The sequence below is a fragment of the Mobula birostris genome, chromosome 18 (genome assembly GCF_030028105.1).
Source record: "Mobula birostris isolate sMobBir1 chromosome 18, sMobBir1.hap1, whole genome shotgun sequence".
Classification (NCBI taxonomy): domain Eukaryota; kingdom Metazoa; phylum Chordata; class Chondrichthyes; order Myliobatiformes; family Myliobatidae; genus Mobula; species Mobula birostris.
The window spans coordinates 11715778-11740031 of NC_092387.1; the positions used below are offsets into that span (position 1 = coordinate 11715778).

Genomic DNA, 24254 nt, shown 5'->3' on the forward strand with positions numbered 1-24254 from the left:
TGGTGGGAGCTTGGAGAAGACAGGAGGGAAGATGGCTGAGGATGCCATCCCTGTTGCACAAGGTGCTTTGTGCAGATGAATGGCTTTAGGGAGGATGGACCAATACTCCCGTGGGAAACGCCATCTATTTGAGATGGATTTCAAATGACATTGGGAAGGAGATGTGTATTTTCACGCAGATGAGGGTCTAGTGCACGAGTTACAGACAACTTCAAGATGAGCTCTAACTTACGTGCACATCTGACCATTTAATTATAATTTTTTTTCTTTTGTTTAATAACTCTTTGGTTAAATTAATGTTCATAAATATACTTTCTTTATAATTGTATGGTATGTACGTTCTGTTATTTCTTGCCAACAGAAGATTGCCGGTGGCAGTAAATCACACAGCATTCACACAAGTCTGTGTTTGGGTGGGCAAGCCATGCCAATCTCACAGGTGTGGTGCAACCAAAGTCGCATAGACCCTAGACACATGTATCCTGAGAAACTTGGGTTTCTCACCGCAGAATCCAGTGGCTGTTAGCAAGAGGCTAATGAGCTGTATTTCCAGAGATATCCAGTAAAAAAGGGTTTCAAGAGTAGCTCAAGAGATTAGGAGTTTAAGATGTCCAAAGTTCAAAATGAGTTTATTTTCCAAAGTACTGTACATGTAGGTTGTTATATACTACCCTAAGATTAATATTCTTGTGGGCATTCGCGGTAAATACAAAGAAACACAATAGAATCAATGAAAAACTGCACACAAGCAAAAATGACAAACAACAAATGTGCACACGGCAACAAATTGTGCCAATAGAAAAAAAACTAAATAATAATAACAAATTAGTTTTAAATATGAAGGTATTTAGGAGATCCAGAAAAGTTTATGAGAAGTCCGTGGTGAGTAGGATTAAGGAAAGCTGCAAGGCATTCTGCATGTACATGAAGAACAGGAGGTTGACTAGAGTAAGGGTAGGATTGATCAGAGATAAAAGAGGAAAAGTGCCTGGAGTCGGAAGAGGTAGGGAAGGTCCTTAATGAATATTCACTTCAGTGTTCACCAGTGAAAGGGACCTTGATAAATGTGAGATGACGAAATGGAAGGGCGAGTTAATAAATTTTTCAGATGATGCAAAGGTTAGATAGAAAGATCATTGATCCCAAAGGAAATTACAATGTCACATTACAAGTGCATGCATGTAAATATTAGAAGAGGAGCAGAAAGAAAAAAAAGTCTAACAGGAGGGGGTCATCACTTCCCTGGCTATAGGTTGACTCATTATAGAGCCTGAAGGCCGAGGGTAAGAGTGACCTCATATTGCGCTCTTTGAAGCAGCGCAGTTGTCTTAGTTTGTTATTAAAAGTGTTCCTCTGTTCAGCAAAGGCAGCATGCAGAGGGTGAGAAAGATGGTCCAGATTTGCCAGGATTTTCCATAGGGTCCTTTGTTGTACCACAGTCTCCAGTGTGTCCAGTTTGACTCTTATTACAGAGTCAGCCTTTCTAATCAGTTTATTGAGCCTATTGGCATCACCTGTGTTGATGCCTTTGCCCCAGCACACCACCACATAGAAGATTGTACTGGTGACAACAGGCTGGTAGAACATGTGAAGAGAGGCCTTTATACTCCAAAGGACCTCAGTCTCCTCAGGAAGTAGAGGCGACTCTGGCCCTTCTTGTACACAGCGTCTGTGTTGGTGCTCCCCTCAAGTCTGTCATCCAGGTGCGCCCCCAGATACGTGTAGGTCCTCACCACATTCATGTCCCCACCATCAATAGTAACAGGAAGCAATACACATAAAAGTTGCTGGTGAACGCAGCAGGCCAGGCAGCATCTCTAGGAAGAGGTGCAGTCGACGTTTCAGGCCGAGACCCTTCGTCAGGACTAACTGAAGGAAGAGTGAGTAAGGGATTTGAAAGTTGGAGGGGGAGGGGGAGATCCAAAATGATAGGAGAAGACAGGAGGGGGAGGGATGGAGCCAAGAGCTGTACAGGTGATTGGCAAAGGGGATATGAGAGGATCATGGGACAGGAGGTCCGGGAAGAAAGACAAGGGGCGGGGGGAGAGACCCAGAGGATGGGCAAGGGGTATATTCAGAGGGACAGAGGGAGAAAAAGGAGAGTGAGAGAAAGAATGTGTGTATAAAAATAAGTAACAGATAGGGTACGAGGGGGAGGTGGGGCATTAGCGGAGGTTAGAGAAGTCAATGTTCATGCCATCAGGTTGGAGGCTACCCAGATGAAATATAAGGTGTTGTTCCTCCAACCTGAGTGTGGCTTCATCTTTACAGTAGAGGAGGCCGTGGATAGACATGTCAGAATAGGAATGGGATGTGGAATTAAAATGTGTGGCCACTGGGAGATCCTGCTTTCTCTGGCGGACAGAGCGTAGGTGTTCAGCAAAGCGGTCTCCCAGTCTGCGTCGGGTCTCGCCAATATATAAAAGGCCACATCGGGAGCACCGGACGCAGTATATCACTCCAGCCGACTCACAGGTGAAGTGTCGCCTCACCTGGAAGGACTGTTTGGGGCCCTGAATGGTGGTAAGGGAGGAAGTGTAAGGGCATGTGTAGCACTTGTTCCGCTTACACGGATAAGTGCCAGGAGGGAGATCAGTGGGGAGGGATGTGGGGGACGAATGGACAAGGGAGTCACGTAGGGAGCGATCCCTGCGGAATGCAGAGGGAGTGGGGAGGGAAAGATGTGCTTAGTGGTGGGATCCCGTTGGAGGTGGCGGAAGTTACGGAGAATAATATGTTGGACCCGGAGGCTGGTGGGGTGGTAGGTGAGGACCAGGGGAACCCTATCCCTAGTGGGGGGTGGTGGGAGGATGGAGTGAGAGCAGATGTATGTGAAATGGGGGAGATGCGTTTAAGAGCAGAGTTGATAGTGGAGGAAGGGAAGCCCCTTTCTTTAAAAAAGGAAGACATCTCCCTCGTCCTGGAATGAAAAGCCTCATCCTGAGAGTAGATGCGGTGGAGACGGAGGAATTGCGAGAAGGGGATGGCGTTTTTGCAAGCGACAGGGTGAGAAGAGGAATAGTCCAGATAGCTGTGAGAGTCAGTAGGCTTATAGTAGACATCAGTGGATAAGCTGTCTCCAGAGACAGAGACAGAAAGATCTAGAAAGGGTGTTGGAAATGGACCAGGTAAACTTGAGGGCAGAGTGAAAGTTAGAGGCAAAGTTAATGAAGTCAACGAGCTCTGCATGCGTGCAGGAAGCAGCGCCAATGCAGTCGTCGATGTAGCGAAGGAAAAGTGGGGGACAGATACCAGAATAGGCACGGAACATAGATTGTTCCACGAAGCCAACAAAAAGCAAAAACAGGAAGCAATATAGGCTTAGTCTTCCTCAATTCCATCACCATCTCCTTTGTCTTACTAATGTTGAGCTGCAGATGATCCAGCTTGTACCATTTGACAGGTTGGTGGAATTGTGAGTGGTGTAGAATGTTGTTGTAGAATACACGGGACTTTGAAAGGATGTAGAGTTGGCCAGAGAGTGGCAGATGGAATTCAGTCCAGAGAAGTGTGAAATTATGTTCATTGGAAGGTCGAATTTGAAGGCAAAATAAAAGGTTAATGGTAGAATTCTTATCAGCATGTAAGAATAGAGGAATCTTGCGGCACCATATCCATAAATCCCTCAGTTGCTGTACACATTGATAGGGTGGTTAAGAATGTGTATGATATGTTGCTTTTCATTAATTGGGGGGATTGAGTTCAAAAGCCACAGGTAATATTGCAGTTCTATGAAACTGGTTAGACCACATTTGGAGTGATGTGTTGTTCCTTCCCATCCTGCCTACCATGAAATTCTGTAACACAACTCTCCTGCTAGTCTCCTTGTTACATCTCAGTATGTGTTACTATAGATCATCACACGACTTAATCCAGCCATAATAATTAGGTGAAACTCATTTAGCAGCAAAAAGAAAAGAAAAACACTTGTATTGATATATTGCTTACTTATTATGACATTGTGTTCTGTTCTGGTGGCCTCATTATGAGAAGGACGTGAAAGCTTTAGAGAGGGTGCAGAGAAGATTTACCAGGATGCTGCCCGGATTAGAGTACATGTCTTATGAGGATAGGTTGAGTGAGATAGGTTTCTCTCTTTGGAGTAAATAAGGATGATGGTGTATAATAGTGGTCGCCAACCTTTTTAAGCCCAAGATCCCCTACCTTGGCCTTAGTGAAAGGCAATATCTACCTACTAAATTGTTTATAGAAAAAACAACTCAGATTGTACTTGAGGCTTTTTATTTGGGCTAATTGTATTTGAATTACATAAAATGCTTTTGTGAAACTTTCAAGTTAATTCAACCAAGAAAACACTGTAACTAGCCTACTAAACAGACCATAGCTGTCTTTCTTTAAGAATATTACAATACTTCATACCTTTTGTAGCAACTTCTACTTTGAAAAAGGACCACTCGACAACTTCATGTCCAAAGGAACAACTTCATCTGGGACGGCAAAACCAGTGCGGCGGAGGGGCTTATACACACGTGCGCAGAAAAGACCGGAAGTAAAACCCCGCAACCCCGGAAACAACCTCTGTTTACAAACAGCTTTCTGTAGTGGGAGTATTGCTATATTACCATTATCCTAATTGGTATTAACTTATCTTTATAATGCTCACATTACAACACTTCTCTCCCTTTAAATTCCAACATTCCCCAAGTGTAAAAGAACTGGGAAACAAAAATCAGTGGTGTCATTAGCTTGTGTATCCCTGAAACCTATACTAGTGTCTCAGTAACAGTTCACCAATACTAAACACCTGAAAAACGTGGCAGATTCAACATTCAGTCCAACAAAGGAAACCACCCATTCGGATATTCAGTCCATCAGGAGGTTTCCGAGGGCGCTGTGCTGCAACAGCTTGTTGTCTTGCTGCCTGAGATAAAGAAACGAGGAGCACGAGGAATTGTCAGAAGATGCATGGCTACTGGATTTAGGGTTTCTGACAGACCTAAGGGCTGAATTAAACGCACTTAACAGCGAGCTCATAGGAAAGACTGACACCTGCCCCACATGATAAGCGCAGTAAATGTGTTTAAGGCCAAGCTCGGTGTTTGGATTTCAAATTTAAAGAACGGGAGGCTGACACACTTCCCCAACTTGGAGAAACTGTTATAGGCCATCAAGGGAAAAAAATGCTTTTCACCCTGAGCAGTACTGTGCTTACCTAGACAAACTGGCAATAGAGTTCGATTGGCGTTTTGGGGAGTTAAACGTCATGAAAGATATTGCTGCAATTATTTCAAACCCATTTCTACCGATCAATTTAGAACAGATAGCAGCCAAATTCCAGCAAGTATTTGGTGTGCCAAGTGATATTGAAATGGAAATAATTGATTTGCAAAATGACATTGAGCTTAAAGCAAGATCAAGGGACGGTGACTTTTAGGGGCCTGTCAGGGAGTCTTTCCTCATCTCAGCACATGTGCACTAAAAGTCAGTGTCTACTTCGGGTCAACTTATCTGTGTGAGATTGCATTTTCACAGATGAAAGTTATTAAATCTAAGTATAGGAGCTGTCTTGCTGACAGACACCTCACAGACTGTCTCAGACTGGCTGTCTGTAATTATGAGCCAAATTGCACAGAACTAGCAGAAAGTATTCAGCCCCAGTCATCACACTGAGTGCAACAGTCAATTTTTGTTCATTTATTTTTCATGCTGCGATAAAATTAAATAATGAAACTTAGAATTAAAGGTGTTGTAATGTGAGCATTATAAAGATAAGTTAATACCAATTAGGATAATGGTGATATAGCAATACTGCTGCTACGGAAAGCTGTTTGTAAACAGAGGTTGTTTCCGAGGTTACGGGGTTTTACTTCCTGTCTTTTTTGCACGTGTGTATAAGCCCCTCCGCCGCACTGGTTTTGCTGTCCCAGATAAAGTTGTTCCTTTGGACATGAAATTGTCGAGTGGTCCTTTTTCAGCGTAGAAGTTACTACATATGACTCACATATGCGCTCTAAGGGTAAAATTTGCTTTTGCATCAAAAGGTTTATCAGGCATAATATATTTGTGTACTTATTTTTCTTTTCTTTTTCGGGATCTACTGGGAAAGTTTCAAAGATCGACCGGTTGGCGACGACTAGTGTATAAGATGATGAGGCATAGATAGAGTGGACAGTCAGTGTGTTTTTCCCAGGGCGGCAGTGATTAATATGTGATCATCATGAGAGGTCGTCAGTTGCTGAAGTTGTGCAAAGTTTAAAGAGAGCTTGGGGCCTTTCAGTGGGTTGTAATCATTGCAAAAGATCATGAGTTGGTGAGGTAGTGTGAGGTTTAAAAAGATCTTGGAGTTTTTGGGAACTTTTTGGCAAGTTGCAATCATCACAAGAGGTCATCAGTGCTGAGGTTTTGTGAGGTTTAAAAAGAGCTTGGGGCCTTGGGGAAATTTTCTGCAAGTTGCAATCATCGTGAGGGATTGTTAGTTGGCAAAGCTGTGCGAGGTTTAAAAAGAGCTCGGGGACTTCTGGAAGTTTTCAGCAGGCTACAATCTTCACAAGAGGTTGTCAGTTAGTAAGGCTGCACAAAGTTTTAAAAAAAAGCTTGGACTTCCAGAAGTTTTTGGTGGGCTGAGTTATCATAATGGTTTAGGCACTTGGCAAGGGCCTTTAAGAAGAAGTGGGGTGTTAGTGGAAAGGCCCTTGTGGGAGTGGATAATGCTGGAGTGGTCAGGCTCAGCAAGAACAGGCAGAGGCTAGAACTTAAGTTAGAGGTACAAGAGGTGTAGACAGGTTGGTACTTCAGGCAGTGGAATGCTTCTCCTGTGATGTGGGATTTCAGGATACCCAACAGTTTCCCTGATGACTATCTCTGTAGGATGTGCAGCCAACTTCAGCTCCTGACTGACAAGGTCAAAGAGCTACATCTGGATGCACCCAGGACCATCTGGGAAGCCGAAAACCTGGTAGATGAGAGTTTTGCTGAAGTGGTCACACCCATACTGCAGGCTTCAGATGGTAAATAGGTGACCACTAGGAGGAGTAAGCAGTTAGTGCAGGGTTCCCCTGTGTCATTCCCTTCAGAAGCAAGTATATCCCTTTGGATATTTGCTAGGAGAGGGATGACATATCAGGGCACAGCAGCAGCAGCCAGGCCAGTGGCACTGTGACTGACTCCGAGGCTCAGCTGGGGAGTGTGAAGTCATTTAGAGCAGCAGTGATAGGAAACTTGGGGGACAGACAGCAGATTTTTTGGCCACAAAAGAGAAGGCAGAATGGTGTGTTGCCTTACAGAAGCTAGGGTCCAGGATGTCTCAGAGTGGCTGCAGAAGAGGGATGGAGAGCAGCCAGAGGTCGTGGTGTGCATTATTACCAGTGACATAGGGAGAAAGGGGAGGAGGTCCAATGTAGTGAGTACAGTGAGCAGGGAAGGGGCAAGAGAGCAGGACCTCCAAGCTGTAATATCTAGATTACTTCAAGTACCACATGCTCAGGTAGGAATAGAATGAGGGTACAGATGAATGAGTGGCTGAGGAAGTGATGCAGGGGGCAGGGTTTCAGATTCCTGGAACATGAGATCTCTTCTGGGGAAGGCATAACATGTACAATAAGGACAGGTTACACCTGAACCTGAGGGGGACCAATATCCTTGCAGGCAGGTTTGTTGGATCTGTTGGGGAGGGTTTAAACTAATTTGGCAGGAGGATGGGAACTGGAACGTTAGGGCTGAGGGTGGGGCAATTGGTATACATTGTGTAGTGAGGTTGTGATGAAGGACCGGCAGATGATAGGGCAAAACTGCAGTCAGTGGGATGAGTTGAGATGCCATGGGGATAACATTGAAAAAGGTGATAAATACAGGACTGAATCTGTTATATTTTAATGCATGCAGTATTTGGAATAAGGTACAATATATGATCTTGTGGTGCAGTTGGAGATTGGCAGATATGATGGGGCAGCACTGACTCATGCCTGAAAGAAGATCCTTGTTGGGAGCTTAACATTATATCGATACACCTTGTATAGAAAGTACAGGCAGGTAGGCAGAGGGGGTGAGGTGGCTCTTGGTAAAAAGTGAAATCAAATCCTTAGAAAGAGGTGACATAGGATTGGAAGATGTAGGATCCTTGTAGGTATAGTTAAGAAACTGTAAGGGTATAGAGACCCTGATGAGTGTTATATATAGGTCCCCTAACAGTAGTCATAAGTTGGGATATAAATTTCAACAGGGAATAAAAAAGGCAGGCAAAAAGGGCAATGTTACATTGGTCAAGATGGATTTCAATATGCAGGTAGATTGAGAAAAATAGGTTGGTACTGGCTCCCATCAGAGGGAATTTTTGTAGAATGCCTACGAGATGGCTTTTTAGAACAGCCTCTGGTTGAGTCCTCTAGGGGAAAGGCAGTTCTGGATTGGGTGGCATTAATGAACCAGATTTAATTAGGTAGCTTAAGGTAAAGGAACCCTTAGGAGACAGTGATCATAATATGATAAAATTCACCCTGCAGTTTGAGTGGAAGTAGATAAATTCAGATGTATCAGTATTACAGTGGAGTGAAGGGAATTCGAGGCAAGAGAAAGGAGCTGGCCAAAGTTGACTGGAAGGGGACACTAGCAGGGATGATAGCAAAACAACAATGGCTAGAGTTTCTAGGGGCAATTTGGAAGGCAGGATACATACATACCAAAGATGGCGTGTACTAACTGGAGGACGAGGCAACCGTGGCTGACAAGGGAAGTGAAAGCATAAAGAGAAAAGAGAGAGCATGGGAAATTGGAGGATTGGGAAGCTTTTAAAAACTAACAGAAGGCAACTAAGATAGCCATAAGGAGACAAAAGGTGAAATATGAGGGTAAGCTAGCCAATAATATAAAAGATGATACCAAAACTGTTTTCATAAATACAGTGCCTTGTAAAAGTATTCAGCCCCCAACCCTTTATTCACATAAATGACTATTACATCTAGGGATTTTGATAAATTTAACTGAGATTCTTTATTTGTGAACAATATGCCCCTTTGTTCACGGTAAAGCCAAAACTAAAACAGGGCAAATTCAAAAATTGAACTGTCAGCAGTCCAAAATTATTCATCCCCCTTAGCTCAGTGCCACCTCCTGCAGCTATTACAGACAGTAGTCTTTTCAATAAATCTCCATTAGTTTCGAACAACATGATGGGTAAGATTTGCCCATTCCTCTGCAAAATTGCTCAAGTTGTACCAGGTTAGTTGGGTAGCAGCAGTGGACAGAATGATGTTCAATCAGGTTCAGTTCAGGACTCTGACTGGGCCACTCAAGAACATAATTTTCTTCATTCGAAGCCACTCCATGGTTGATTTGGCAGTGTGCTTTGGGTTGTTGTCCTGCTGCTGAAAGATGAACTTTCTCTCCAGTTCAAGCTTTCTGGGAGAAGTTAGCAGATTTTTATCCAGATCTCCCCGTATTTAGCAGCGTTCATTTTCCCATCAATCCTGACCAGATTTCCAGTCCGTGCTGTTGAAAAGAAACCCCACAGTATGTCTCCACCATACTTTACAGTAGGGATGGTGTTACTTGGCTGATGCGCAGTATTAGATTTACGCTATGTGCCACTTCGTGTTGAGACCAAAATGTTCTACTTTAGTCTCATTTGACCATGGGACCTTCTTCCCCATCTTCACAGTATCTTCTAAGTAATGCTTTGCAAAGTATTTACAAGCAAGGGTTTTTTTTTAGTCCGGGATATGAACAAATTGTTTAGGGGTTTAGTCAATTTGAGTGGGGAATATCCCAGACGAGCCCCCAATTTTGTTACATACCCCGTAACAGATTAAAGATCCAGCAGAAATGGAACACATCTGGAGTCTGGTTTTGCTGTTAACTAATTTTATTTTATTAGTAACTACGTAATAAAACAACATAAAACCAGATAAATCAAACAGGTTAGCAGGGATTATGCATATATAGGTGTGGAACTATAAACCCAAACTTCTTTAAGCTTAGGTGGTAATTGATATAGTCTTACGCTGGTGGGTAAAGGAAGCCAGTTCAGTTCATGTTATTGAGTTGAGTAGAATTGAGGAGAGAGAGAGGTGGTTTGGTTGTCCACATAAGCCGATGCCATTGATCCTTCCTGTTGTCCTCCGAAACTTCCAAGTTAGCCAAACTTGACCAACTTAAGAGCACCGTCTTCAAGTGATAATCTACCAACCCAGGCAAGGGTTACACTCTGGTAGGCTCCACAGGGTCAGTCTTTCACGCACTAATAATCACAGATAGATTCCTCTTAATTAATCCTCAGTCCCACACTCGTGGGCACCTGAAAGTGTAGTGGTAATTTCACCACACCTTAGTGCATCTGCATGTCCTGTGAAACAAGCAACTACGCTGGTTTAAATACTGTTGTGCTGAACACCAGCTGTCCATTATGTAGCTCCTCCTCTTTCTCTCTGTAGGAAATCAGAAGCTGGCAGTGTCCTTGCAGAAATCCCAAACAAACTGTGAGCAGTCCTCACCCCTCCTCTCTCTCCCTCTGTAACAAGCTGTTTGTGCTGTACAGCTGCATGCTCTCTCTCTCTTTTTAAAGGCACGGTCCATAATGAAAGGACATCGTCACATACTGTCCCCTTTACTGCCTGCACCCACTCTACCCGGTGCCCCTTTGACACTTCAGTCAGCAATTCTGATGGTGCTGTTGGTGTCACTGACATCTCTCTTGGCAGTGTCTCCTGTGGATATGCCTGGACTCCTTGCAGTCGGGTGAGTTACCAGCAGCAACATCTGGAAGACACTGGACTCTTTGTGACCAGCTTAGATCGCTCCTGTCCCTAAGTCTGGAAGAAGCTCCAGAGCCTGACGTCTGGCACTTTGCTCCCACAGCCAGGTCTCAGTTGCCTCTGCAGCTCATCCTGCCTCCAGTGCTGAGTGAAATATCCATGCTGCCTTTTCTCCGTTAAGGTCCAGCTGCACAATGTGGCTGTATTACTTATATACTTGGTCACAGACCGGCTCCCAATAGTGCACACTGGTTTAATAAACCTTGGGCAGGCTTCCTTCATCTACGAGGCTCTCGATTGTATCTGCAGACACAGATTTGCAGGGTTAGTGGACCCTTTTTGCAAACGTGAGAAACAAATAAAACTTCAGGTCTGGGATCGGCAACACTGGAAGAGCTCAGCCAGTCAATCAGAGACTGTGGAATGAGAAGACAAGATCATGTTTAAGGTGGAAAGCTGTTCATCGAGAGGATCCTTGGCATTCAAACTCCAGTCCCCTCTCTAGGAGCTAACTGACAAGAAAAAATCTTATTAAACTCAACCTAAAGCAGGTAAGAATCAGGTCAATAGGTGAACTGGTGCTGGGGACCTTGGTGCTCATGAAAGGCATCTAGACATTGAAAACTTTTAGTAAGGTTTTAAAATGCTGAAACTTTGAGCTATTTGTGAATGGTTAGGGTCTTCTAAGAGCCTCTTAGGTTCATGGAGTTTAGTAAAATAGAGGGCTATGCACTAGGGAAATTCTAGTGTAGGTTACATGGTCGGCACAACATTGTGGGCCGAAGGGTCTGTAATGTGCTGTAAAATTCTATGTTCTATGAATACTATTGTTCTAGGAATATTTCACAGAAAAATAGATTAATCATATTTTTTTCTCGTTTTCAGCTCAAATTGAAATCATCCCCTGCAAGATCTGTGGCGATAAATCATCAGGAATCCACTATGGTGTAATCACTTGTGAAGGTTGCAAGGTAGGTCTCATGGAGGGGTGTGTGGGAGAGGTCTCTGCCTGTGACCCACAGTTGACTGCCTTTTGGGAGGGATGTTGATAAATTGAAGCTTTGGGATGACTGTGGTAGGACTGACTGCTGGATGGACAAATGCTGATGTAAAACTCGTATAGCGTTTCAGTTGACAAAGCACCAGTTGTCATGTGGGAGTCGATGGGTGCTCATTGTGAGTAGTGTCACATGGCAAAAAGTCCATAGACTCACCATCCACCTTAGATACACCAGCAGCCCATGGTCACATCACCTGGAAGTGTCCCTGATGGACTCCACTCACCCACCCATGATCACCCCTCCAGGGGTATGTCACTCATGGCATGGACACATCACCTTCAAATGGACATCTGCCCCCCTGCTTCCTCCTGGATTCCCCTGCTTCAGATTCAGATACCACATCTCCCTACACAAGCCCACCTCCTTCAAATGCACACCCCACAGATCACCCATTAACATGGGACCCCTTCCCTCCCATCTACTGATACATACCCCCTCAACCATTCACGTGTTCTTCCTATGTCCATATTCCGTAGGCACATCCTTGTGGATTCTCCTCTCTCTCCCACTTTTGTCCTGCTTACCTAGAGAAGGACGTACTTATCAGGAAAGGCTGGTTCCTAGGACGCTGCAAATAGGGATTGAGTCAGCCAGGGATCCCGACTCTGGAGTGGATGAGAGGAAACGCCGAGACACACAGAGCAGGTCACTAGGACGTGCTGAGAGCTTAGAGGTTCCCAAATGGGGTGAGAGGTTGTAGTTTCTGCTGGGATGAATCCTGGGCAACACACACACAACGCTGGAGGAGCTCAACGGGTCAGGCTGCATCTGTAGAGGGAAATAAACAGTCAACATTTTGCATCAAGACCATTCCCCTCTATAGATGCTGCCTGACCTGCCAAGTTCTTCCAACATTTTGTGTCAATTGCTCAAGATTTCCAGTGTAGCCACCCTCAGGGTCGCTCGGCTCGCTGTCGTCTAGGGAAACAACCCTCGGCCCCGCCAAACTGGGTAATCAGTTTGTGTGGATGCTGTGTGATGTACCCCTCCCCGCCCAAATAACAGACAATACACCAGATACGATTAAATGATTTACAGTTTATAGATATTACTGGAACTATATAATTAATAGAGAATAAAATATAAAAGGAAAATAAAAGGCGCCACACTTATCAAAGTTCAATCTCTTCGTGCACAAAACAGTTGGAGCTCAGGACCCTTCTTCTTCACCCTGCGACCCCTCGGACCACCTCGACCGGCCGCCTGCGACCTACAACGGTGGTCGACCAGACGCTCCACACGAGTCCTTCTCCGTCTCCTCGCCGAACGCCCTCCTCGGGGTCCGACCCCATTGGCGGACATCACAGCACCTGGGCTATCCTCTGTCTCGCTCTCCCGCCTTCTGCCCCAAAACCCCGCGCATACAGTATCTTCAAATACACCAAAACCATAACAACTATCCCAATTGATTAATAGCACCCTGCTATCTATACTAACCCAAGCAAATACCTAGCTGGAGACTTTCTCAGCATTTAACATAACAAAGAAGCATTCCCGAATATAACATACCAAAGAAGCCCTTTTAATTAGCCTACGCAGTAAGAGACAAAACCCCCTTACACCAGCATTTGCGGAATCTCTTGTACCTCTGAAGAAGAATCCTGCGAGTGGTTTTGCTTGCTGGTGAAGAGGATGCAAATTTGAGATTGACATTAAAATTCTTGAGTAGTTTGAAGCGACTCACTATGGATAGTTCACAGGCAAGCAATGGTTTTCATGGAAGCTCACCTGTGGGTTCAACCTGTATTTTTTTTTCAGGTCTCACCTCACTTTAAGTACCTTTTCAATCTTTGTTCAGATTGACGAGTTCACCATCATGGGCCAAAGGGCAAGTGCTTATTGTTCTATGTTCTGCATACCTTTACACCTGTGTAAACCACAGAAATCTACTGCTCTGCTCTCACTACACTCACGACTGTGTGGCTCAAACACCATTTATAAATTCACTGTTGACACAATGATTGTTGGGACAATCTCAGATGGTGACAAGGAGTTGCACAGGACTGAGATAGGTCACAACAACAACATTGCACTCAACATCAGTAAGACCAAGGAACTGATTGTGGACTTTAAAATGGGGAAATCGGAAGAAAACACACCAATCCTCATCGAGGGGTCAGTAGTGGAAAGGGTGAGCAGCTTCATGTTTGTGTATGTCAACATCTCTGAGGATCTGTCCTGCTCCCAATATATTGATGCGGTCATGAAGAAGGCATGCTAATGGCTCTACTTCACAAAGAGTTTGAGGAGATTTGGTATCTCACCAAAGACTGTAAAATTTCTGCTGATTTACTATTGGAGAGTATTCTGACTGATTGCTCCACCATCTGGTATGGAGGCTTCAATGCGCAGGAACGAGACAAGCTGCAGAGAGTTGTAGATACAACCAGCTCCATCATGGGCACTAGCCTCACCACATTCCAGGATGTCTTCAAAACACAGTGCCTCAAGAAGGTGGCATCCATCATTACAAATTCTCATCATCCATGACATGCCCTCTTCTCATTAATACCATCGGGAAGGAAATACAGGAGCTCGAGGACAGACACTCAACTACTTAGGAATAGCTTCTTCCCCTCCACCATCAGATTTCTGAACACTACCTCCCTATATGCTCTCTTTTTTTGTACTATTTTTAAAATATATTTCTTATTGCAACTTACAGTGATTTTTATGTATTGCACTGTATTACTGCCATTAAAATTTCACAACATACAGTTTGTCATGGACAATAAACCTGATTCTGATTTTGAGGTACGTCACACCCTGTGCTCACTGCCATGCCTACACTGTTCCCTCGGCTTCCTGCGGAAGAAGGGTAAATAATGGGAAATTCCAGCGAGGTTCCAGTAGCTTTGGTTCCGAAAACCTTCGTCCACAGGTTAGACTCCTTAGACTCTTCTAAGTAGAAGAAAGTTGGAAAGTCATCTCAGCTGGGAAGATCAATAGCTATTGAAAACTGTCCATTAATAAGACCATAAGATCTAGGTGTAGAATTAGGCTATTTGGTCCATCGAGTATGCTCTGTCATTTTATCATGGCTTATCCATTTTCCCTTTCATCCCTAATCCCCTGCCTTCTCCCTGTATCCATTCATGCCCTGATGAATTAAGAATCCATCAACCTTCTGGTCTTGAGTTCCAGTCAAGATGGCGCCAGCGTACAACGCTTCCTCAGTCGACATCTTCCAGATAGCTCAAGAAAATGTCTTTTTTACAACTTTTATATCTGTTTTTTGCCTCAAAAGTGTTGCTGAGACTGTTAGAGCCTGCGAGTTGCAGTTTGGAGATTGAGTGATCGAGCGCTTTGCTGTCTCTGAGAAGATTCCAGAAAGCAAGTGTGCACTTGAACGGCTTCAATGTGAAGAAACTTCGAAACGGGGCACGAACCGATCTTCATTTCGCCTGTTAAAGCGACCATTAATTGCTGATTATAGCATCAAGAAAGATTGAGACATTGAGGCGAATATGGAACGCAAGTGAAAGTTCAGTGCCGACTGCCTTCGTTTTGATTGCTCCCTGAGAAGGAATCTGTGGGCGGTCTATCGCTCTGTGGCTTGCTGTGGCAGGCATGTAGGGCTCTGTGCCTCGTGTGGTGTGTCTCTCTCTCTAGATATTGTAGGATGATATCATGGTTCAGCATTTACGGATTGGACTATTGCATCTATAGACTGTGAACTTTATCAGACTTGTGGTTTTTATATTCTGTGTGTTTTATTGCACATTCCTTTTCTGTTTTGTTCTGTGAGGGGAGGGTGTTTGTAGGTCTGTTGTGTTCTGTTAGTTTGTTTGTGCAGGGTTGGATTATTTTGGGGGGTTGATGTTCCTGTTCTGTTTTGTGTGTGTGGGGGGAGGTGTGGTTGATGATCAGGATGCTGTTATTTTTTGTGTGGCAGGGGGTGGGTTTGATGTTTCTCTCTGAATGACTTTCATGTTCTTTCTTTGTTCCATGGCTATCTGGAGAAGACAAATTTCAGAGTTGTATCTGAATACATGCTTTGATAATAAATGAACCTTTGAACCTCTTCCTTAAGTATACCTAGAGATTTGGCCTCGAGGAAGACCTCGACACCATTAGTCACTTTGAGACTGGATGTGGTGTCCGAAGATGACTGGTCAGGCCAGTTCGGGCACAGAATATCCTGGCACATGTTGGGCAGATGTGTAGGCACTGCAGTTGTTGCGCTGGTGGGTCTGGACTTGTGCAGCTCACGCTTATGTTGTGCTTCAGCAATGCGCCTTGCTTCGTAAGCTTGGCATCCCTTGTGGATGAGGCCGCGCCAGGTGGGGCGGTTTTGTGCCAGCATTTCCCAGGTGGTCGTGTCAATGTCAAATGACTTCAGGGAGACCTTTAGTGTGTCTTTGTAACGTTTCTTCTGCCCTCCATGGGAGCGCCTTCCAGCAGAGAGTTCCCCAAAAAGGAGCTGCTTGGATATGTGCTTGTCCGGCATGCGGATGATATGACCTGCCCACCGGGTCTGTGCTGTCATCAGCAGTGTGTGGACTGATGGCAGACTTGCTGTAGAGAGAACTTCAGTGTCTGGTACTTTATCTTGCCATCTGATGCCTAATATTCTGCGAAGACAAGTCATGTGGAAATGGTTGAGCTGTCTTGCATGCCTTCAATACACAGTCCACGTTTCACAGGCAGACAGGAGGGTAGTGAGTACCACGGCTCTGTAGACCTTCAGTTTTGTTGCTGGACTGAATCCTGGACGTTCCCATACAGTTGAGCACAGTCTACTGAAAGCAGAACTTGCCTTTGCTATTCTGCAGTTAACTTCTGTATCAATAGTCACTGTTCGGGAGAGGGTGCTGCCAAGGTAAGTAAACTCCACTGCCTGTAGTTTCTGTCCTTTGACTGTGATTTTGGGTTCTGTGTACGGTGCATGAGGGGCAGGCTGGTGCACGACTTCGGTCTTTTTGATGTTGATGGTGAGTCCAAAGTTATCACAAGCTGTGGAGAATTTGTCCATATTGACTTGCATCTCTGGCTCTGAACCAGCATACAGGGCGCAGTCATCGGCAAAGAGGAAGTCTCTCAGAACAGTCTCCTTCTCTTTGGTAATAGCTTGAAGTCTTCTCAGGTTGAAGAGCTTCCCATCCACTCTGGACTTGAGGCTGATTCCAGCATCACTGTCCTGGAAGGCATCATTCAGCATGGCAGTAAACATCATGCTGAACAGTGTGGGTGCGAGTACACAGCCCTGTTTGACGCCATTGGTGACTGGGAACACCTCAGAGGATTCTCCACCGTCCAGCACTCTGGCCATCATGCCATCATGGAACTGGCGTACAATCTGAATGAATTTGGCAGGGCAGCCGAACTTTGACATGATCCTCCACAGGCCTTGTCAGCAGACAGTGTCAAAGACTTTCCTGAGGTCAACAAAAGTTGTGTAGAGTTCGCGATTCTGCTCCTGACACTTCTCCTGAAGTTGGCGTGCGGCAAAAATCATGTCAATAGTCTCACGACCTTTGTGAAAGCCACACTGTGCCTCTGGCAACAGGCCCAGCTCCAGATGAGTGACCAGATGATTGAGCAGGACTCTTGCAAGGGTTTTTCCTGCAATGGAGAGCAGCGAGATTCCTCGGTGGTTGTCGCATACTTGTTGAATGCCCTTCCTCTTGTAGAGGTGTATGATGGATGCATCTTTAAGTTCCTGGGGAATGGATCCTTGCTTCCAAAAAGACTGGAACAACTCGGTGAGCTTCTCTATAAGTACAGGACCACTGGCTATGTAGATCTCTGCAGGTATGGCGTCTGCCCCTGGGGCTTTGCCACTGGATAGCTGGCTGACAGCTTCCCTGACTTTGGCTATTACCGGTGGGTCATCCATGGTGCTGTTGATGTCGACTTGGGGAACCTTGTCTATCGCCTCATCGTTAATAGATGATGGTCGGTTGAGGACGGCCTCAAAGTGTTCAGCCCATCTCTGCAGGATCTGAGCCTTCCCTGTAATGAGAGTTGTACCATCTATACTCAGGAAGGGGGAACTCCCGAGGGACTGAGGTCCGTAGAGAGTGTTGAGGGCTTCATAGGTTTGTTTCAAATTGTTTCTGTCAGCCTATCCCTGTATTTCATCTGCCTTGGCGCTCAGCCAGGCATCTTACATTTTACACAGTTTATTCTGGACTGTCCTGTGAGCACTGGTAAAGGCGTTTTTCTTGGCAGCTGATGATGGGTCATTCTGATGGGCACGATGAAGACGGTGCTCTTCAACAAGTAGAGCCTGTATCTCCTCATCATTCGCATCGAACCAGTCATGCTGCTTGCGGGCAGAGAGCTCGAGCATCTTCAGTGTAGATGAATGGACAGCATCCCTGAAGCAATCCCAGTCATCCACAGCGCTGCCTGCAAGGTGTTGGTCAGCAAGCTTGATTTCTAGATCTTCAGCCAGTGCTGAAGCTATGCTGGAGTTCTTCAGCCTAGCCACATTGATTCTTTTCATAGCCTTGCTTCCTTGTGGTCACCTCTTGGGTCTGATATGGAGCTTCATTTTGGAGATAATGAGCCTGTGATCTGTCCAGCAGTCAGTACATGGATAGGAAAGGTTTAGAGGATTATGGATTAATTGGTCTATCTGTTGGTTAATTGGTCCATCATTTGGAGTAACTCTTAAAGGTTAATTGGTCCATTTGTTACTTGGGACAGCTGTTTATTTGGAACAACTCTTAAAGAAAAAAATGTTAATCAAGAAAATACCTGGGATTCTCTTTGTTTATTTGGGACACTATGCTGCTTAATTGGGACAGGACACTTGCCATACAGTTTCTAACTTGCATCAGTTGTGTGAATCTGTGTGGCCATTAGACACTACATCATACTCAGAGTGAACAGTTTTTAAATAGCGTCATTTATATGCGTCTGTGTTCAAAAGGCAGTGACTTTTGTCACTGATTGTTGGTGAGAAATAAGCAGAAGGAACACTTAAAATCATTTTCCTCACTGCGGTTTCAATTATTGATGCTTGGAGATACCAGGAACAGCTGGGAGAGAAAATGAAATTATTTCACTTCTTCAACAAGTTAGGAACTACAAAGAAGTTGAAGGTATTGATAATCAGCTTGAATGTTAAAATGAAGAATTGGAGGATACAGTCATCAACTGCATTGTATGAAGGCAATCCATTATCTGTACTAGGTATCTACGCTAATTTGTTCAATTATAGTCAGTCTAAAGAACATGGCAGCCTGTTGGTTAATAGAACATAGAACATAGAATAGAACAGCACAGTACAGGCCCTTCGGCTCACAATGTTGTGCCGACCCTCAAATCCTGCCTCCCATATAAGCCCCCACCTTAAATTCCTCCATATACCTGTCCAGTAGTCTCCTAAACTTCACTAGTGTACCTGCCTCCATCACTGACTCAGGCAGTGCATTCCACGCACCAACCACTCTCTGAGTAAAACACCTTCCTCTAATATCCCCCTTGAACTTCCCACCCCTTACCTTAAAGCCATGTCCTCTTGTATTGAGCAGTGGTGCCCTGGGGAAGAGGCACTGGCTATCTACTCTATCTATTCCTCTTATTATCTTGTACACCTGTATCATGTCTCCTCTCATCCTCCTTCTCTCCAAAGAGTAAAGCCCTAGCTCCCTTAATCTCTGATCATAATGCATACTCTCTAAACCAGGCAGCATCCTGGTAAATCTCCTCTGTACCCTTTCCAATGCTTCCACATCCTTCCTATAGTGAGGTGACCAGAACTGGACACAGTACTCCAAGTGTGGCCTAACCAGAGTTTTATAGAGCTGCATCATTACATCGCAACTCTTAAACTCTATCCCTCGACTTATGAAAGCTAACACCCCATAAGCTTTCTTAACTACCCTATCCACCTGTGAGGCAACTTTCAGGGATCTGTGGACATGTACCCCCAGATCCCTCTGCTCCTCCACACTACCAAGTATCCTGCCATTTACTTTGTACTCTGCCTTGGAGTTTGTCCTTCCAAAGTGTACCACCTCACACTTCTCTGGGTTGAACTCCATCTGCCACTTCTCAGCCCACTCCTGCATCCTATCAATGTCTCTGTACAATCTTTGACAATCCTCTACACTATCTACAACACCACCAACCTTTGTGTCGTCTGCAAACTTGCCAACCCACCCTTCTACCCCCACATCCAGGTCGTTAATAAAAATCGCAAAAAGTAGAGGTCCCAGAACAGATCCTTGTGGGACACCACTAGTCACAATCCTCCAATCTGAATGTATTCCCTCCACCACCACCCCCTGCCTTCTGCAGGCAAGCCAATTCTGAATCCACCTGGCTAAACTTCCCTGGATCCCATGCCTTCTAACTTTCTGAATAAGCCTACTATGTGAACCTTGTCAAATGCCTTACTAAAATCCATATAGATCACATCCACTGCACTACCCTCATTTATATGCCTGGTCACCTCCTCAAAGAACTCTACCAGGCTTGTTAGACATGATCTGCCCTTCACAAAGCTGTGCTGACTGTCCCTGATCAGACCATGATTCTCTAAATGCCTATAGATCCTATCTCTAAGAATCTTTTCTAACAGCTTTCCCACCACAGATGTAAGGCTCACTGGTCTATAATTACCTGGACTATCCCTACTACCTTTTTTGAACAAGGGGCCAACATTTGCCTCCCTCCAATCCTCCGGTACCATTCCCGTGGACAACGAGAACATAAAGATCCTAGCCAGAGGCTCAGCAATCTCTTCTCTCGCCACGTGGAGCAGCCTGCGGAATATTCCGTCAGGCCCCGGGGACTTATCTGTCCTAATGTATTTTAACAACTCCAACACCTCCTCTCCCTTAATATCAAAATGCTCCAGAACATCAACCTCACTCATATTGTCCTCACCATCATCAAATTCTCTCTCATTGGTGAATACCGAAGAGAAGTATTCACTGAGGACCTCACTGACTTCCACAGCCTCCAGGCACATCTTCCCACCTTTATCTCTAATTGGTCCTACCTTCACTCCTGTCATCCTTTTTTTCTTCACATAATTGAAGAATGCCTTCGTGTTTTCCTTTACCCTACTCGCCAAGGCCTTCTCATGCCCCCTTCTTGCTCTTCTCAGCCCCTTCTTAAGCTCCTTTCTTGTTTCCCTATATTCCTCAATAGACCCATCTGATCCTTGCTTCCTAAACCTCATGTATGCTGCCTTCTTCCACCTGACTAGATTTTCCACCTCACTTGTCACCCATGGTTCCTTCACCCTACCATTCTTTATCTTCCTCACCAGGAAAAATTTATCCCTGACATCCCGCAAGAGATCTCTAAACATCGACCACATGTCCATAGTACATTTCCCTGCAAACACTCTGCCCTGAAGAGTGTTTGATGGCTCTGGGCCTGTATTCACTAGAATTCAGAAGAATGAGGGGTGACCTAATTGAAACCTATCAGATGGTGAAAGGTCTTGATAGAATGGATGTGGAGAGGATGTTTCCCATGGTGGGACAGTCTAAGACCAGAGGCCACAGCCTCAGAATATAGGACGTCCTTTTAGAATGGAGCTGAGGAAGAATTTCTTTAGCCAGAGGGTGGTGAATCTGTGGAATTCATTGCCACAGGCAGCTGTGGAGGCCAAGTCTTTATGTATATTTAAGGCAGAGATTGATAGATTCTTGATTGGTCAGGGAGAAGACAGGAGATTGGGGCTGAGTGTGATAATGGATCGGCCATGATGAAATGACAGAGCTGACTCAATGGGCCAAATAGCCTAATTCTGCACCTTTATTTTAAAAGGAGACCACAGGCTCTTCAGCTCTAGTGCCCTTGCTAACCTTTAAGTACTCATTTACAAGGTCCTGCATGAGAGGTTGGTCAGGAAGGTTCAGTCGCTTGGCTTTCAAGATGAGATAGTAAATTGGATTAGACATAGTCTTTGTGGGAGAAGCTAGAGAGTGTGAATAAATGGTTTCCTCTGACCAGAGGCCTGTGACTAGTGGAGTGCCACAGGGATTGGTGCTAGGTCCTTTGTTGTTTGTCATCTGTATTAATGACCTGGATGATAATGTGGTTAGCTGGATCAGCAAATTTGCCGATAACACCAAGATTGGGGGTGTAGTGGACAGAGCTTGCAGCAGGATCTGTACCAGCCAGAAAAATGGGTTGAAAAATGGCAGATGGAATTTAATGCAGACAAGTGTGGGATGTTAAACTTCGGTCAGACCAACACGGGTAGGTCTTACACAGTGAATGTTAGGGCACTGAAGATTGTGGTAAAACAAAGGGATCTGGGAATACAGGTCCCTAATGCATTGAAAGTGGCAGCACAGGGTCATAAAGAAAGGTTTTGGCACATTGGCTTTCGTAAATCAGGGTATTGAGTACAAGAGGTGGAATGTTATGTTGAAGTTGTATAGGACGTCACTGAGGCCTAATTTGGTGTATTGTGAACAAGAGAAAATCTGCAGCTGCTAGAAATCCAAGCAACACACAAAATTCTGGAGGAACAGGGTCTATGGAAAAGAGTACAGTCGATGTTTCAGGCCGAGACTGAGTCCTAATGAAAGGTCTCAGCCCGAAACGTCAATGTACTCTTTTCCATTATGCTGCCTGGCCTGCTGAGTTCCTCCAGCATTTTGTGTTGGAGTATTAATGCAATTTTGGTCACCTACCTATAGGAAAAATGTAAATAAGATTGAAAGGGTACAGAGAAAATTTTCAAGGATGTTGTCGGGTCTAGAGGACCTGAGTTACAAGGAAATATTAAATAAGTTAGGACTTTATTCCTTGGAATATAGAAAATTGAAGGGAGATTTGACAGAGGTATATAAAATTATGAGGGGTATAGATAGAGTAAATGTAAACAGGTTTTTTCCACAGAGATTGGGCGGGAATACAACTGGAGGTCATGGGTTAAGGGTGAAAGATTTAAGGGGAATATGAGGGGGAGCTTCTTCACTCAGAGAGTTGTGAGAATGTGGAAGGAGCTGCCATTTCAAATGGTGCATGCAAGCTCGATTTCAACATTTAAGAGAAGTTTGGATATGTACATGAATAGTAGGGGCATAGGCGGCTATGGTCTGGGTGCAGGTCGATGGGACTAGGCAGTTTAGTTGGTTCAGCATGGACTAGATGGGCTGAAGGACCTGTTTCTGTGCTATACTTTTCTCTGATTTTATGACTGTTTTTACGCTAATCTCTTTTGCCAGCAATCTCTTTTGTCTGTAATTTTCAGTGGCTTGGTGATTCAAGTGCATGTCTGGATATTTCAAAGTTTAGGCAGTGCAGTTGAGATTCCAACCACTCTGGAGTGGAAAACATTGTTCCTGAGATTCCATCGAAACATCTTACCCTTGTCTCTAAACCTATGCCATCTGCAGTGGAGAAATGTTCTGTATTATCTGCCCTATCCATGCCCCTCATTTGCAGCAGGATGATCATAATGATGGGGAGGGATAATCCATGGTTCACATCTCCCCGCTCTTCTCTGCAAACACAAGTTCTGGATGTGTCTTGGCAGCTGTCAGCTGTGTTCTCCTAATTAAACAGCAAGCGTCTCACTGATTAAAACATATGGGTCTGTTGTGGCAGGACCCCATGATAATTAGCTGTTAGTGTCAATTCGTTTAGCTAATATCATTAGTCTAGCGAACAATGTCAACTTTTAACCCTTCATTTATCAGACATCCCAGCCCTCCACGTGTGAGTGGGCAGGTGTTCATCTCGCAGGATCAGCTGGAGAAAGTGGTGCAGCTGATGGTGCCTCTGCTCACAGCTCCAGCGATCCAGGTTCAATGCTGACTGCTGGTGCCAGCTATGTGCAACTCACATCTTGTCCCTGTGACAGCATATGTTTCCCCAGGTGCTCCAGTTTCCTCCCCCGTGTCAAAGATGCACAGGCTGGTGGGTTAGTCAGCCGCTATAAACCACCCTCAATATGTAGGTGAATGGCAGAGTCCGGGAGAGAATAAAGTAGGATGCGTCTAAATCTGTTCTCAGGGGACTCTGTGAGCTGATGGCCCCTTTCCATATTTAATGACTCGATATTTCAGTGAAGTTCTTCAAGAGTGAGGATAGCACTGTGGGAAAAACAGAGTGAGAGGTAGGTGGTTAGGGTGATGAGGTCTCTCACTGTGCAGTTGTCAGGCATCAGGGCAATGAGGTCAACGCGACTGATGGGCAATGCACACAAAATGCTGGAGGAAGGCCCTCGGCTTGAAATGCCGACAGTTTATTCCTCTCCATAGATGCTGCCTGACCTGCTGAGTTCTTCCGACATGTTGTATATGTGTCACTCTGGATGTCCAGCATCTACAGGATCTTTTGTGCTTTTGAAATGCTGGAGGAACTAAGCAGGTCAGTTATTTCAGGCTGAGACTTTCCATCAGGGCCCAACCTGAAACATTGACTATCCGTTTCCTGATTTGCTGAGCTCCTCCAGCATTTTGTGTGGATTGCTCAAGATTTCCAGCATCTGCAGAATGCCTTGAGTCTCCATGTAACAGTCATTGATCTGATTAGAAGCGAGAGTGGGGGAATTGGGATC

At 44.8% G+C, this 24254-nt stretch overlaps 1 protein-coding gene across 4 annotated transcripts in view; it reads left to right on the forward strand.

Annotated features, from left to right (window-relative positions):
* Window positions 1–24254, forward strand: part of roraa (RAR-related orphan receptor A, paralog a) — a 616780-nt gene that overhangs the window by 562194 nt on the left and 30332 nt on the right. For 3 of the 4 annotated variants that reach the window (XM_072282213.1, XM_072282212.1, XM_072282214.1), the window contains one exon: window positions 11592–11677. In XM_072282213.1, the coding sequence (XP_072138314.1) occupies window positions 11592–11677 (86 nt within the window). Of the gene's footprint in view, window positions 1–5893; window positions 5978–11591; window positions 11678–24254 lie in introns of those variants that run through there. The other variant, XM_072282215.1, reaches the window with a different exon arrangement.